This window comes from Coccidioides immitis, assembly GCF_000149335.2.
Source record: "Coccidioides immitis RS genomic scaffold supercont3.3, whole genome shotgun sequence".
Taxonomy (NCBI): Eukaryota; Fungi; Ascomycota; class Eurotiomycetes; order Onygenales; family Onygenaceae; genus Coccidioides; species Coccidioides immitis.
This window is the reverse complement of record NW_004504308.1, coordinates 1,872,663-1,885,536: the sequence shown is the minus strand read 5'-3', so window position 1 is coordinate 1,885,536 and position 12,874 is coordinate 1,872,663. Positions and strand designations below refer to the sequence as shown.

Sequence of the window (12,874 nt, the reverse complement as noted above, 5' to 3'; positions counted from 1 at the left end):
AGCATTTGGCTTCAGCAATGGATTTTGATATATCTGTACATATACTGAGCACTGGAAGCTCAGCTTCATTTGTCTCTTCTTTCTCTGTAGTATCTGAGAGAATTTCTTGCTCTTCATCCAGGTATGTGGGCTCTAAAGTCTCTAATTTGCCATCCACAAGCTTCTTCATGATTTCTGGCTTCTCCTTCACAAGGTAAGCTAGTAGCTTGTGTTGCCAGCCATTCAGTGGATCTATGTAATCATACTCCTCTGAGAGTTCAACATATTCAGCTTCAGTTAGTGAATTTGTAGGGATTTGATCCAATTTCTCATCAAATATAACATCTCATGAGATTATTATACTGTTCATTTCTGGGTCCCAAAGCCTGTAGATGTGCATGCTACAATATTCTACAAATTTGATCTTCTTGGATCTAGATTGGAGCTTCAAGGATTCATTCAAAATCTTCATGTAGGTGTCACATCCCCACCTATAGACCCATCTGCAATGGGGTTGGTGACCTGTCCAGGCTTCAAAGAGTGTCAATAGCTTCATGTTCTTGCATCTGTATAGAGGCACTGAGGTAGGCAATAGATTCACCATTATGGAGACTGTGGCAAGAGCTTCACCCCATAACTCATTGGGTAGTCCTGAGTCTATAAGTACACTTCTTGTTTGCTCGCAAAGAAGTCATATTCCTTGTTCACTCATTCCATCTTGTTGAGGTGTATATGGGCATGTAATCTCCTGTTGTATACCCTTGCTCCTGTAGAATTCAGCATCATTCTGCGCAACATTTGGAGTTCACTCTCCTCCCTAGGCTCCTGCTTGTTGTTTGGCGGGCTGCCTCTGAGCCTACTCAACTGCCTAAGCTCAGTTTGGGGTGTAGGGAGGTTTGTTGGAGCCTCCCAGTCAGGAGTTTGGTGCTCCAGTTCATCTGTACAGTTCACCATGGCTTTGGCATTGCCAGGTGCTCAATTTGCTTGCTAGGTGTGTTTAGCAGGCATTTCACTCACTCTCTGGTCATATGCCAGAAAGCTACAGGGTTCAACTCACTCCCCAGCTCAGTGCTAGAAAGCTACAGGGGTTGCACATATAGAAGATGTCTATCTCAACATACACTCTCTCTTGTGCTTGTAAAACCTTGTTATCCACAAGAATAACTGTTCAGGATGTTGATCATAAGCTTCAATATCCAATTGAGCTGTAAATCAACCTTATATGCTTGCTCTTCAGTGCAAAGGGCTATAATCTGATGGAGGACTTGTATGCTTGTCATTCACTAAGCTACCTAAAGGGGAATCTCGGCTAATCTATATGGGTCACGTGAGCGAGGTGCTAGTTGGATTACCTAACACGGAGCCCAGCATCACACGATTTTCAGAAACCACCCCCACCGACGCAATCATCATGCTTGAATTCGCTCATGAATCCCTTGGCATATTAGGCATCAATGTGTCAGAGAGGGTGCTGCATCGCATCTCTCTGGATCAGCCGACCACGTTGACGCAAGAGCTGGCCAACATATGATGACTACGGGCCGTCCTGTTGGCAAATGCACTGCAACTCGGGGCTGAATGTGACTCTTCCCTTCTTACAAAGCCATCTTCTGTCAATTGACAGAATTCTTTCTTTGCCAATCCTTGTTTGATTTGTTGTTGCCTTACCAGCAGCTCGTTCGAAAAGACACCGGATTATTGTCGGGCTGAATACTCGCATGTCTTATCTTGCTCTTGAATGTGCACCGCCCATAAACAGTTACCATCGCCTGAGCCAACTGAGCCTCACGCTCGCGTGTTTTGAAGCTGATGGCGGAACTCTCACAAGGTGAAATTGCTATCATCATGAAATATTCCTTAAGCGAATCGCTGGATCGTGTGCGTGACCTGATCCAAGCAGCAGAACAGCCTCTCTTAACATCATATGATGGCACTGACGATGGCCCTGATCATACCCGTCAAATGGCAGTATCAAAACTTATAATTGCTTTGATGGATGAAAAGGCGGCTTTTAATCTTCGGCCCCCGATAAGCAGCAGAGATGTTGCGTCCGAACTGTCCAGGTTATTCACCCAGCTTCGGGATGGAGACTTTTGCTATGAGCACTACCGCCCAGTAATACAACTTATTCTTCAGAAGGCATCAGACATTGATATCTGGAAAGCTATCCTTACTCTTATTGCCGCCGTCTCCAGAACAACCCCTCCTCCCAGCGTTCCACCGACATTCAATGGCACGCCATTCAGATCCACATCTTCATCACAGAGAGGCTCGGAGCAGACGCGAGAGCTGGTGGAAGGAAGGCTCTTTCAAGAGATTAAGCACTGTACTCACCGGGATGTTGCGGGTTTCTTTGAAACATACTTCGAAGGGAAAGATTGGAACACACAGGCAGATGATGTAACTCGTCGCGCGCTTGGCTCTGGAGATGACAGTGGATGGCCCAGCTTCCCCAACCCGCCAACACAGAAAGACGCCCTCGACTGGTGGTTTGGATTCCAAGATGAGTTCCTGTTGGATGAACAAAGTGTCTACGTCACCACGGCAAGTAAAAGCAATCTCACCGGTTCGGACGCCAACCGACAGATCGATATCCTCCTCAAGAGCTGAAGCGCGAGCGACATCGGTGGAAAGCACAACTGGAAAGATATCCGGGTGGTCGGCAAGCTGAAAAAGCCTGAAGGAAAGATCAGGAGCAAAAGTGCACTGCTGCAAATGACGCAGTATGTGCGGGAGGTCTTCAAAGCCCAGCCAACACATCAATTCATCCACACGTTTGCTGTCTGTGGAACAAAGGCAGAAGCGTGGATGTTTGATCGCTCGGGTCCTTTCAGCTCAGGCTCATTTGATGTCAATGAAGACCCAAAACGCTTTTTCCAGATGATCGTGGGCTACACAATGATGACCGATGAGGAGCTGGGACTGGATACCTTCATAACGCAGGATGGTAGCGGTGCCAAGACAATCACTATCAAGAGCATGGGGGGTGGAGAGACAGTTGTGCAGCTGAACCCAAAGCCACTTAGCTATCAAAATGCCATTGTGTGTCGGGGAACGGCCTGCTTTCTCGCGAATGTTGATGACAAGGTGCAAGGCGTGGCCAAGTTCTCGTGGACATCAGACAAGCGGGCAAGCGAAAAGGATCTTCTCAACCTGGCTCATGAAAGGGGTGTAAAGGGAGTCGCAGAGGTTGTCGGATACTGTGACATCACAGATATTGCCACACTTCGAAACAGGTTGACCTTCGAGAAGCGCCACACCTTTAAAAGCACACTCTCTAGCGCCAAATCCTCCTTGCACGAGTCTCACTCCAACGACCCTCGGTCGCGATCCTTCACTCGGCTTCATCCAAGCACTAGCGCTAAGCAGATCGGCCGAAAACGCAAATCTCCTGATAAAGGCACACAGGCGTCTAAACGGTCGCGCTCCAGCAGTCAACTATCTGGCATTGGTCAGCAGGAGAATGAATTAACTTTTGAGGTCCAGCCAGTTGGGAAACCGAGCCTATTTGATAACGATGGCAAAGAGTTTTATGATAACCGGATACTTCGCTGCCTGGTCATCTCGCCGGCTGGCCGGCCGATCTATGAATACCATTCGCCTACTGAGCTTTTGAAGTCCCTCCGCGACGCGATCAAGGCACATCGGTCCCTTTATACAGAGGGAAATATCCTACACCGAGACATTTCTGAGAACAATATTATCATCACGCGAAAGGGTGGAGGAAGGGCAAAGAAAGCAAGCAGGCTAAGGAAGGCGCGAGAACCGCTGTAGACAATGTATTTATTAAAGCTAATATGATCTTGCTTGTTTCACATCCACAAACACAAGTGGTCCATAGCCCGCGTGTAGCACCTCGCGCTTCGCCAATTCAGCCCTATCTGCGATAAACCTTTGGTTGAGCGACGAAGCAACATCTGAGGAGAAGGCTGATGGCTTTCTGCCCAGGCTGACCGCCGCAAGGCTGGAGAATTATTAAATTACTCCGAAGCCTGGATAGGAACACCTGCTAACCCTAAATCACCAAGTTGACATGCCTCGGCGTCGGGCACAGATAAGAACCTTGGGTTCTGGCCCAATGGTAGTACATACCTTCAAGCCAACAGGCAATTTTTTTATGGAGTCTCACCGTTCTCTGCTTCCAATTCAGTGCAGACTTCGCAGCGCCTGCTAAGTCAAATCTCTCAGCCAATTGGTTACTCGTGGTGGTTGCGATTTGAATAAAGCAGGGATATAATGTCGGTGTACCCAAATTGTCCAGCCTCATGATCATATAACTCTATTGATGATTGGGCTCTTTCTGGGGAGGGGGAAACACCAAAGCGAGGAGAAAGGGACCGTGTGGCTGCAAAAACCTTGTTGCGCTGGGAATATATATTGCCATAATATCATTTAGCCAGGGCTCATCTAACTACACTTCCAACCTAGCAATAATAATTTCATTTCCATCCACAGAGATATCATAGCGTTTTCTGTTTGCAATGTGCAGCTTCAGAGTTCGAGTCCATAACTGCGGGCACTACCACAAGACACTCAACCGACCCTGTGGAGATGCAAAGCGCAAGAAGGAAGTGTGCGAGATGGGGACCACCGAGCATGCCTCTACCAGTGGTTTGCCAAACTGCGGCATCAGCGGCTGTGACAAAAAGCCGAATTTAAAGAGGGAAGGTCCAGGTAAGGCTAGATATCGATGGCCATAGTATATTCTTGCTGACTGTTCGAAGGTCCTCGAACAGACGGCGGATTTGATGAAGATGATATAGAATGGGTTGACTATTGAAGCGAATCAAGGCAAGGATATTTCGGAGGACAATATTTTGTGACCACACTAGTTGGATTGGTCTCTATTTGCATGGCGCCATTGACCGGAGCAGCGGTCTGCTCTGCGGCGGCTCTTGCTCGGTGGGAGAGATGGCGGGCTCCTTCTCCTTCTTCACAGCCTTGCTAGGTTTGCGGAAGAGAGCGGTCAATGTTGTCAATACCAGAAAGCTCCGAGATAGCCTCGAACATAGTCATGCGTCCATGCACGCTCTCTACCATTAGGCAACCGGCAATCCGCTTCAGTATCCTTGTAATAGGGCTATCTTTTGCATGCCGAACAAGTTCTGACAGAAACTTTCCATAAGCCCAGGTGTCGTTCGATTTACGCACCCTATACGGGAGTTCGTTGGGTGATATCTCATCTCGGATCTCTGGGGCACGCCACCCGTGTGTGATTCCACCAATTCCACTGATGTCAATAAGAACTGCATTTCCATCCGCATCAAGCACAACGTTCGAAGGCTTAATATCCATGTGAGTTATGCCGGCCGCGTGAAACCAGTCTAATGCAATAGCGATTTGTTTTGGCCATTTTTCCCAGGAATGTTCAAGCAGACGATGTTCACTCAAGACTCTCTGGATAGAGCCACCACTGTAGAATTCCAGCACAATACCAGAGACTATGAGAGGCTGATCCCTTGTGTTCGACGTCATATAAGGGTTTGTGGATACTTCAATGCCGGCTGCTTGCACAATATTCGGCGCGCCTCGAAATATTTCAAGGTTTTCAAGTTCTTTGCGTATGACCTCTGTGTCATGAGGCTGATAGAGGGGTCGGTTCACAACCTTGAGGATATATGGCATCTTGCTGTTGGCATTGCGGACCTGGAAGACTCCGTCCGTGATTTCAGTCTTGTCACAAAGCTCGCTTGAATTGATACATCGAAAGGAGGGAAATTCATCACATGATGGATAAATGACTCGCGAAGGATCTTCCCGGATGGTACATCTCAGTTTTGCAGCAATCTTGACGAAAGGATTGCTGGTAAATTCTTCAAATGCATGTATAATGACTTTGGAACCCTGTCCCCCATCATCAAGGATCAGTTCCGTAACCGTGTCATCAAGAAGAGGAAGAGCGCCGTAGTCTATGAGTCTGACAAAGTTTTGGAACTGTTTGCGACGTTCCTTTTTTGAAGTCCTATGGCTTATTGTCGGCTCATTCAGTATGTCGTAAACCCTGCCGCGAAAAGTCACCTTTATCCACCACTGTGACTCTCGAGAACAGTAAACCAAAGTCTGCGAGCGGTGGTTTGGCTCAGGTTTTTCTTCCACAAGATAATCCTCATTTTCGCTGTATGACTTGAATTGAATCGGAGTCGTCAAAGTAATAGGCAAAGAAACAGCCGGCATCTCGGTTCGCAAGACAGGACCGACGAGTTCGATGAAACAAGGCTTTGATGTCGGGGCTTCGGGTTTCGAGAGCTTTTGTTCGGATAACGTTCGTGTAGGAGCTTTGGGATTTGGTTTGGAATTTGGTGAGAGCTGAGGCTGAGGCTCAAATAGAGGTTTTATCTGCCTTTCAGGACGCGCTTAGGTGAATGAAGAACGGCACCTCGATGAAGTGAGTGCTGCCGAGTTAACGAGACACTGAAGGAACCGAGATGAAGGAGCGAAGGGACATCAGAGTGACAACATTGGTCAGCTGCCTGGATGATTCCTTTATGTTGTCTGGCCGCAGGCCGTCACTTTATTTTTCGTGCGAGTCAAATTAACGACTTGTTGGGATCAAACAGGCGTAAGGTTCGTGGCGCTGCCTCTTTATTGAGATCGTTAGGCGGACTCGGGCGGTTGGCTTTTCCGTCTGAACAGTGCCCCAGCCGTTCATCTGCGTGCGTAAGGTGGCTCACCACTCAACGAGCCAAACCACTCAACGAGCCAAATTCCTTCCAATGCTCCACGCTACGAATTTATTAATTATCTCAACAACAAATTATTATTATTAAACTAGCTATTAAATATTAAATGAGTGTGTTCTTTAAAGCATAGAAATTAGTGTGGCTATGAAAATAAATGTGTGGACGGCCTGATATTGCGGCCAGAGTGAGAGATATGGGGGGTGGATAGAAAAGATTGTAAAGGAATGTCAGCAGTAGATTTCTCAGCTAGAGAGCCTAAAGGCTTGTTAGGGAGGCTAGTAAAGCTCTTACTACTGCTTTGGGAAGATTGTATAGGCTTGCTGTGATGAGGTTCTTTTGTAGGGAGGCCCTGCCAACAGCACTTTAAAGCTGGTGCTTGAAGCTCTGACTGCTGGTGTTTACTAGCATGTTCAACAGCCTGTCTCTCCTTCTCTGCTTGTTGTAAAGCCTTTTTCTTCTTATGGGCAACATGCTGGGTCTCTTGTTGTATAGCATGTTCAAGCTTTTCAGTCTCTTGTTGCTCACAGGTCTTCATACAGACAGTCTCTTGTTTAATCTGTTTTTCTTCAGTCTCTCTAGCTGTCTGCTCTCTTTGAAGCTTCTGTTGAAGCTTTGTCTCTTGTGTTTGAGTGATTTTGTGAGCTTTCTCAGTCTCTATTTCATTCTGGCATTCCTGAGCCTGCAGAACTTTTGTAGAACTCCAGAACTGGGCCTAGCTTGAATTATTGTGATCAAGTAGATCTAGAGGCTTGTCTTGCTTGTGGTGCTGTTTCTCCATTATGATAGTTAATTTTAGAGTCTGATTTTTATACTCTAGCAGTTCATTTTGTATTGCAAATTGCTTGCTGGCTTTGATAATCTATCCAATACTCTGTGAATTTAAGCTGTGCTGAAGATGAATACTCTTAATCTCTTGATGAAGCTCCTGTATATTTGTAGGGATGGAAGGCTCAACTAGTGGTGCAGGGCCTTGTTAATCAGCAGTTTCAAATTGGCTTAGTTGATGCTGGGGATTCAGAGGATAAATGCCAGTCTTTGCAAAGCCAGCATGTATATTGTCATCTGTCAAAGCCTTCTTCCATGCTGCATTGAATAGTCTCCAGAAATCCCTTTTTGTCATTTGAATATAGCCCAGTCCATGGTGTAGTAGGGATTCCAGCTTGCTGGAATATGTCTTGCCCAGCAGCCTAAAAACACCAACATCAAGAGACTGCAAATGGTGGGTAGAGTGCAGTGGAAGAATTAACAGCAGGATTCTTTTGTGGTTTGCATATTCAATAAATTTTATATTTATATGGAAAGAATGCCCATCTAGTAGAAGCAGATGTCTTGCTCTATCTGCTTTTATCTTTGTATATGGATTAAAAACCTGTTGTAACTACTCCAGGCCATATTTATTATTGCTTCAGCTGTTTACTGAGACTGCAAAGTAAATATATTTACTTCTGTCAAAATCATCCAGTTATGTATTCTGAAGATCTCTAGATTTACTCTGATAAATAAGAGCTGGAGATAATGCAATCTTATCTGCAGAGACTGAACAGAGCAGTAAGAGGAATTCCTGACTTCTATTCTGAGTTGCAACACTTTTACCAGCTTGTAGAGCTTTAATAGAGACAAGATGCTTTGAGACATGACAGAAGCCTAGAAGAAATTCTTTTTCATTAAAATTATATGTGTTTTCTGGTGTAATATTATACTGGCTGATTTTCTTGCTTAACTAAATGCAGCAGTGCAAGCACTCAACAAGTTAGTTAAATTTAACAACTGCACTTGCAAAAAAGCAAAAAAAAGCATTAAATTACAAGACTATAGAAGTGCTAAAAGCAGTGATAATTATCTGCTACCTGTCTATTCTTGTCAAGTGGCTTGAGATAAACAGTCTTGATCTTGTTCTTGTGATGCTTATGAAACTGTGTCACTCAGTTGATTCCCATATCCTCTCCTGTCATCTCTTGCATGATATTTTGAAGGATTTGAGGTGTAGGAGCAAGACTGTAATTACAGAGCTTGTTTATATACTCTAGAAGCTCATTCTCCTGTATATTGGTGAGCTTCTTCTTATGTCTGGAGATTGCTTCATGGTGATTGACTTGTAGGCCTTGATGCTGCTGGTGCAGGGTCTCTTGGCTGAGTGAATATTTTTTCACAGTTGCACTGTAATTTGGAGTCTCTTGTGATTCAAGATCTTCAATTGCAAGCTTAATTGCTTTGTTGTTGACCATGCTATTGCATAATGAAGTTGAGTGTTGAAGAAATTTGATGGTGCAAAAATTTGGCTTGTTGAGTGGTTTGGCTTGTTGAGTGGTGAGCCACCTTACCCGGCCCTTAGAGGCCAAGGGGGGGCCTCTTTGACCTGTTAACCTACGGTGGAAAAGTCAGGCCGAAGGCGCTTAGCCCAACCACATATGAGGGTGAGAACTCACCATCAATGCGATTTGAAAATAGTAGACTAATCTGTTCTACCCTCGTGTTTCTATGTATTTAGCTCCTAATGGAACTTCAACTTACGTCTATTCAATACCTGCAGGTTTGTGAAACTGCACACCCATATATACCTAGTCAGGTTCTGATGGAAAGTAGGGACCCATATTCCAGATGAACTTATTCTCATTCACGAGTTCAAGGATCATTATTCCCTACAAGCGCGGGAAGAGATGGCGGTAGATGGTGAGCCAGAAACCTGACCTACATACACGTCTGAGTATTAACTGTCCTAGATTTGAATGCTAAAATCACACATTTCTTGGGGACATGGGGGCAATGTTTAACAAAGGAAGAATGGTAGTACCCGAAGCCAACAGAGACTGAATGAACGGGTTTCATATAAAGATCTAGGGATTACACTAGAGCTCTCCGCCAGGGTTTCTTCGTTAAATACCATAGTAGGAATGGGTTCTACTAAGGATGTTGTGTCCATTAAATCAATTCGACGTCTTTTATTCGCCCGGATAAGATTTATTTTATCAGCTTAGCCACAAGATCAGATCCCATCTCACCATCCACATCCAGAAGTGAATAAAGGTCTTCGTTGCCTGCCAACATCTGTACTTCACAGGCAACATATTGAATAACCACATCACGCAGAAGAGACCTTCCACTTGGCTCATATCTTGCAGTGTTTTGATATGTGAATTCCAGGAGACCGAGAATTTGCGAAGCGGTTTCTTTGCTGAGCGAGAAATTGCAGAGGTCTCGATGCAGAGATTTGACAGCCTGTGTCTGTAAAGGCTCAATGATATATCTAGTTGCAAAAACGTACAACTTTGCATGGAATAGAAGGTCAGGCTTGACTGCAATAGATGAAGCAAGACCTCTATATTGTAGAGCCCGGAATTTTTTCCAGCGTCCCTCGTAGGAGAAGATATTATCGGCTTTATCAAAAGCGTCAGGTTTGAGTTCACGCTCTTCGAGCCAGCACTTACTAGGCTTCTTCTTCTTTTTGGAAGAAATGGGCCTCCCCCAAAAATCATCAATCGGATCAGCCGCGGTAGCCGAAACGGCGCCACCATCAATGGACGGATCTTCTTGATTAGATGACACATGCACTGGAATGGCGAAGCTCTGGTCTGCAACGGCAGTGCCCTCAAGATCTGGGGTGATGTATGCGCCGGTGTACACATGCTCGCAAAACCCAATGAACACATCCTCGTCTGTGTCCCCAAGGACGGCTATCCGCGAGGTTGACTCTTTCATCTGACCATTATCTGTCAATGCCCAGAGAGGCTCCGATACGTTTTGTAGGACACCAGCATGGACTGTCAGGCAGGAACGTTGTTTGCCGACAAGGAAACTGAATTGAGGAGAACGAATGACACTAAGTCCATTAGCAGGAGCCAAAAACCACATAATCATCATCCTCATACCTTTTATAGTCTGCCATAACTTGACCTCTTGCCAAAACAACCATTAGACACCCTTCGACTACAAATTGGTGGGGTTCACAAACCTCCATCTTTAATATTCGCCCAGCGAAACGTTGGTCTTGGATGCAAACCAGTTCAGCCAAGTCAGTCCAATGAAACATCGACACGATATCTGCAGAAATGCAGTCCAAGCGTACAGCCAATGTATTGGGGTTCATTTTCGGTTCTTTTCTTCGAAGATCATTAGAAATTATTGGGATGCCGCCCGTACACCAAGGATTCGATGAGTTTCTTGAACAATCTTCTAATGGCCGTGAGGAAGCGCTAGCTCTGACCATGTAAAAGTCCGTCCCGGGAACAGAGCTTGCGCCGGTGCGATGACATCACTTGTGTTCGTTAAATAATTGTTATCCAAATCGTTGAATGCAAGTCTGGTTGTCTGTTTTGTGCTGGATAGAGAGGATGACAAATCGGTGACGAAAGATGGGATATATCATGGACAGTAAAATATGAACGCTTGTTTGAGTCTCCCTTTGGAAGGTCGGCTTCCCAAGACGCAGACAGTGAGATTGTGAACAGTAAGGGATACACATTTCAGGTGGGCATACCAAACAAACTTAAGACCTTCAAATGTTCTTCTTCTTCATCCAAAAAAGCTCGCTCTCGGTCTGTGATATAGTGTTCGTCATAGGTACTGGCTCGATTAAAATCAATTCAAACAACCCGCTCAGGGTCGCCTCTAACAATGAGCAGGTTCCTGGGTTTTGCGTCTCCATGCTCTACAAGCGCTTTGTGTATCTCCCGGATGGCCTCAAGAAATTGGTTCATCCGAGCTTGCGTGTAGTTGTTTAGATCAAGCATCTCAAGGTTTGGGATGTATTCCAGGAAGATGGCACTGGGTGGGTATTTATCATCCATGAACTTGCGTAGATAAGGCTGGCATGGCTTTGGATCAAACTTGTCCATGGTACCAAAGAATCGAGGGACGATGCCTTGCTCACTGACCATAAGACTCGCCAAAACGCAGAAGAATCGCTTTGGATGTCTCCACTTCATCATTGAGGTTGCACCAACCATGAAGCAGTCTACATTCGTAGCAGCCACGAATCCTTCCGTACAGTTGAAAGCACATCAGCATTTTTAGATGCACTTCATTCAATTGAAAAACGACCCGTAGCTATGAAGATATGCCGTTATCCTTGCAAAATGCCTTTCTCCTTCATTCCTAGCCCTAGTCCGATAGATGGCGGGTCCACTTATCCATCAATGCTATAAGAAGCTCATGCGAGTATTTTGGAGCTTGTGTGAATATGTCACTTTCCAGAGACAAAGTCAAACGATTTTCTCCCTTGCGTAAAAGAGCCAAATGCTTAATTGTCATATTCACAATCAGATCCCGAAGGCCACGGTCGTGTTCCGGAGTCGTTTTGTATATTTCCAAGATGGCAGCGAAGAAAGTATCTCCATCCACACGTTGACTAAGCTCTCGTTCGACATTTTGTTTTGAAAGGCGCTTCAAACCATGAATGAACAGCCGCTCGGCGAGGGAGTACATCAGGATATGGAAGGAGAGATGATCATATGAACCAGAGGACAGTGGAGAAGACAAGCCGTTCTCAACTTCGCCCGAGGTGGCTGTAGCAGCGCTATCAGCATTTGAGATCTGCTTGTCCTCAACACAGTAATCCAGCGTGTAGAGATATTCAAGCATCCCATTGACGAGTCGCGGGTCATCGTCTAACTCAATCTCTCCGGAAACGGCCTCCTGTAGATTGATCAGCTTGCCTGTTGAATTCGATCCTTGCAAACACACCCACCTTAAATTCTCCGCTCAGGGCCGAAGCGAAATATTCCGACCGTGGGCAGACGATGCTTCTGTGGACGTGGAACGTGTGCGGGTGGCAGGTGATTTTCAAATCACTATATTGGGACGTTTCCCATAGACTGCGCTAGGCTATTAGTTGAAGGAAATGCCTTGGGGGGGGAAGAGATTCACCTTTTCACTGAATCTAGCAGTTCTTGTTTGGCAGTAAGCCCAGCATCGGTAGAAGTTGACTTCTCGGCGAAAACCAATGAAGTCGCCTTTCTTCTAATAGGAGACATTGTGAAAATAAAACTCCTTCGCGAAAGAGAGCGGTGGCCGTCAAAATGAGCCGTTTTCGGCCTTATAGGACATCATTTGTTACTGACAGAAACATTCATGTGCATCAAAACCACGCCTTTGACCGGTGTTATGCTTGTCGCTCTTTCCGCCGCCCAGTTTGATCCATGATGTCATGATCATTTCAAACTGGTAAACCGATCGCTCAAAACCAGCTGCCGTGGATGGCAAATGCACATTCCCGCTTG

At 45.6% G+C, this 12,874-nt stretch overlaps 5 protein-coding genes across 5 annotated transcripts; 1 reads left to right on the top strand and 4 right to left on the bottom strand.

Moving 5' to 3' along the window:
• Window positions 1–1,788: 1,788 nt before the first annotated feature.
• On the top strand, window positions 1,789–3,809 carry CIMG_08253 (uncharacterized protein; the record flags this gene model as incomplete). The annotated part of the gene is made up of 2 exons (XM_001241089.2): window positions 1,789–2,545; window positions 2,627–3,809. The coding sequence occupies 2 exons, from the start codon at window positions 1,789–1,791 to the stop codon at window positions 3,751–3,753; spliced, it is 1,884 nt and encodes a 627-aa protein (XP_001241090.2). The 3' UTR covers window positions 3,754–3,809.
• Window positions 3,810–4,321: 512 nt separating this feature from the next.
• CIMG_12125 (serine/threonine protein kinase) lies at window positions 4,322–6,552 on the bottom strand. Its single transcript, XM_001241090.2, has one exon. It carries the CDS (start codon window positions 6,151–6,153, stop codon window positions 4,924–4,926), a length of 1,230 nt encoding a protein of 409 aa, XP_001241091.2. The 5' UTR covers window positions 6,154–6,552; the 3' UTR covers window positions 4,322–4,923.
• A 3,020-nt stretch (window positions 6,553–9,572) lies between these two features.
• On the bottom strand, window positions 9,573–10,743 carry CIMG_08257 (uncharacterized protein; the record flags this gene model as incomplete). The annotated part of the gene is made up of 2 exons (XM_001241093.2): window positions 9,573–10,476; window positions 10,526–10,743. 2 exons carry the CDS (start codon window positions 10,741–10,743, stop codon window positions 9,618–9,620), a joined length of 1,077 nt encoding a protein of 358 aa, XP_001241094.1. The 3' UTR covers window positions 9,573–9,617.
• Window positions 10,744–11,151: 408 nt separating this feature from the next.
• Window positions 11,152–11,581, bottom strand: CIMG_12126 (uncharacterized protein; the record flags this gene model as incomplete). Its single annotated transcript, XM_012358564.1, has 2 exons — window positions 11,152–11,193; window positions 11,246–11,581. The coding sequence occupies 2 exons, from the start codon at window positions 11,579–11,581 to the stop codon at window positions 11,152–11,154; spliced, it is 378 nt and encodes a 125-aa protein (XP_012213987.1).
• Window positions 11,582–11,756: 175 nt separating this feature from the next.
• CIMG_12127 (uncharacterized protein) lies at window positions 11,757–12,628 on the bottom strand (the record flags this gene model as incomplete). Its single annotated transcript, XM_012358565.1, has 3 exons — window positions 11,757–12,290; window positions 12,343–12,469; window positions 12,522–12,628. The coding sequence occupies 3 exons, from the start codon at window positions 12,626–12,628 to the stop codon at window positions 11,757–11,759; spliced, it is 768 nt and encodes a 255-aa protein (XP_012213988.1).
• Window positions 12,629–12,874: the final 246 nt, after the last annotated feature.

What these genes read in the sequence shown, in the direction of transcription:
- CIMG_12125 (XM_001241090.2), bottom strand. Translation starts at nt 6,153, where the DNA reads ATGCCGGCTGTTTCTTTGCCTATTACTTTGACGACTCCGATTCAATTC.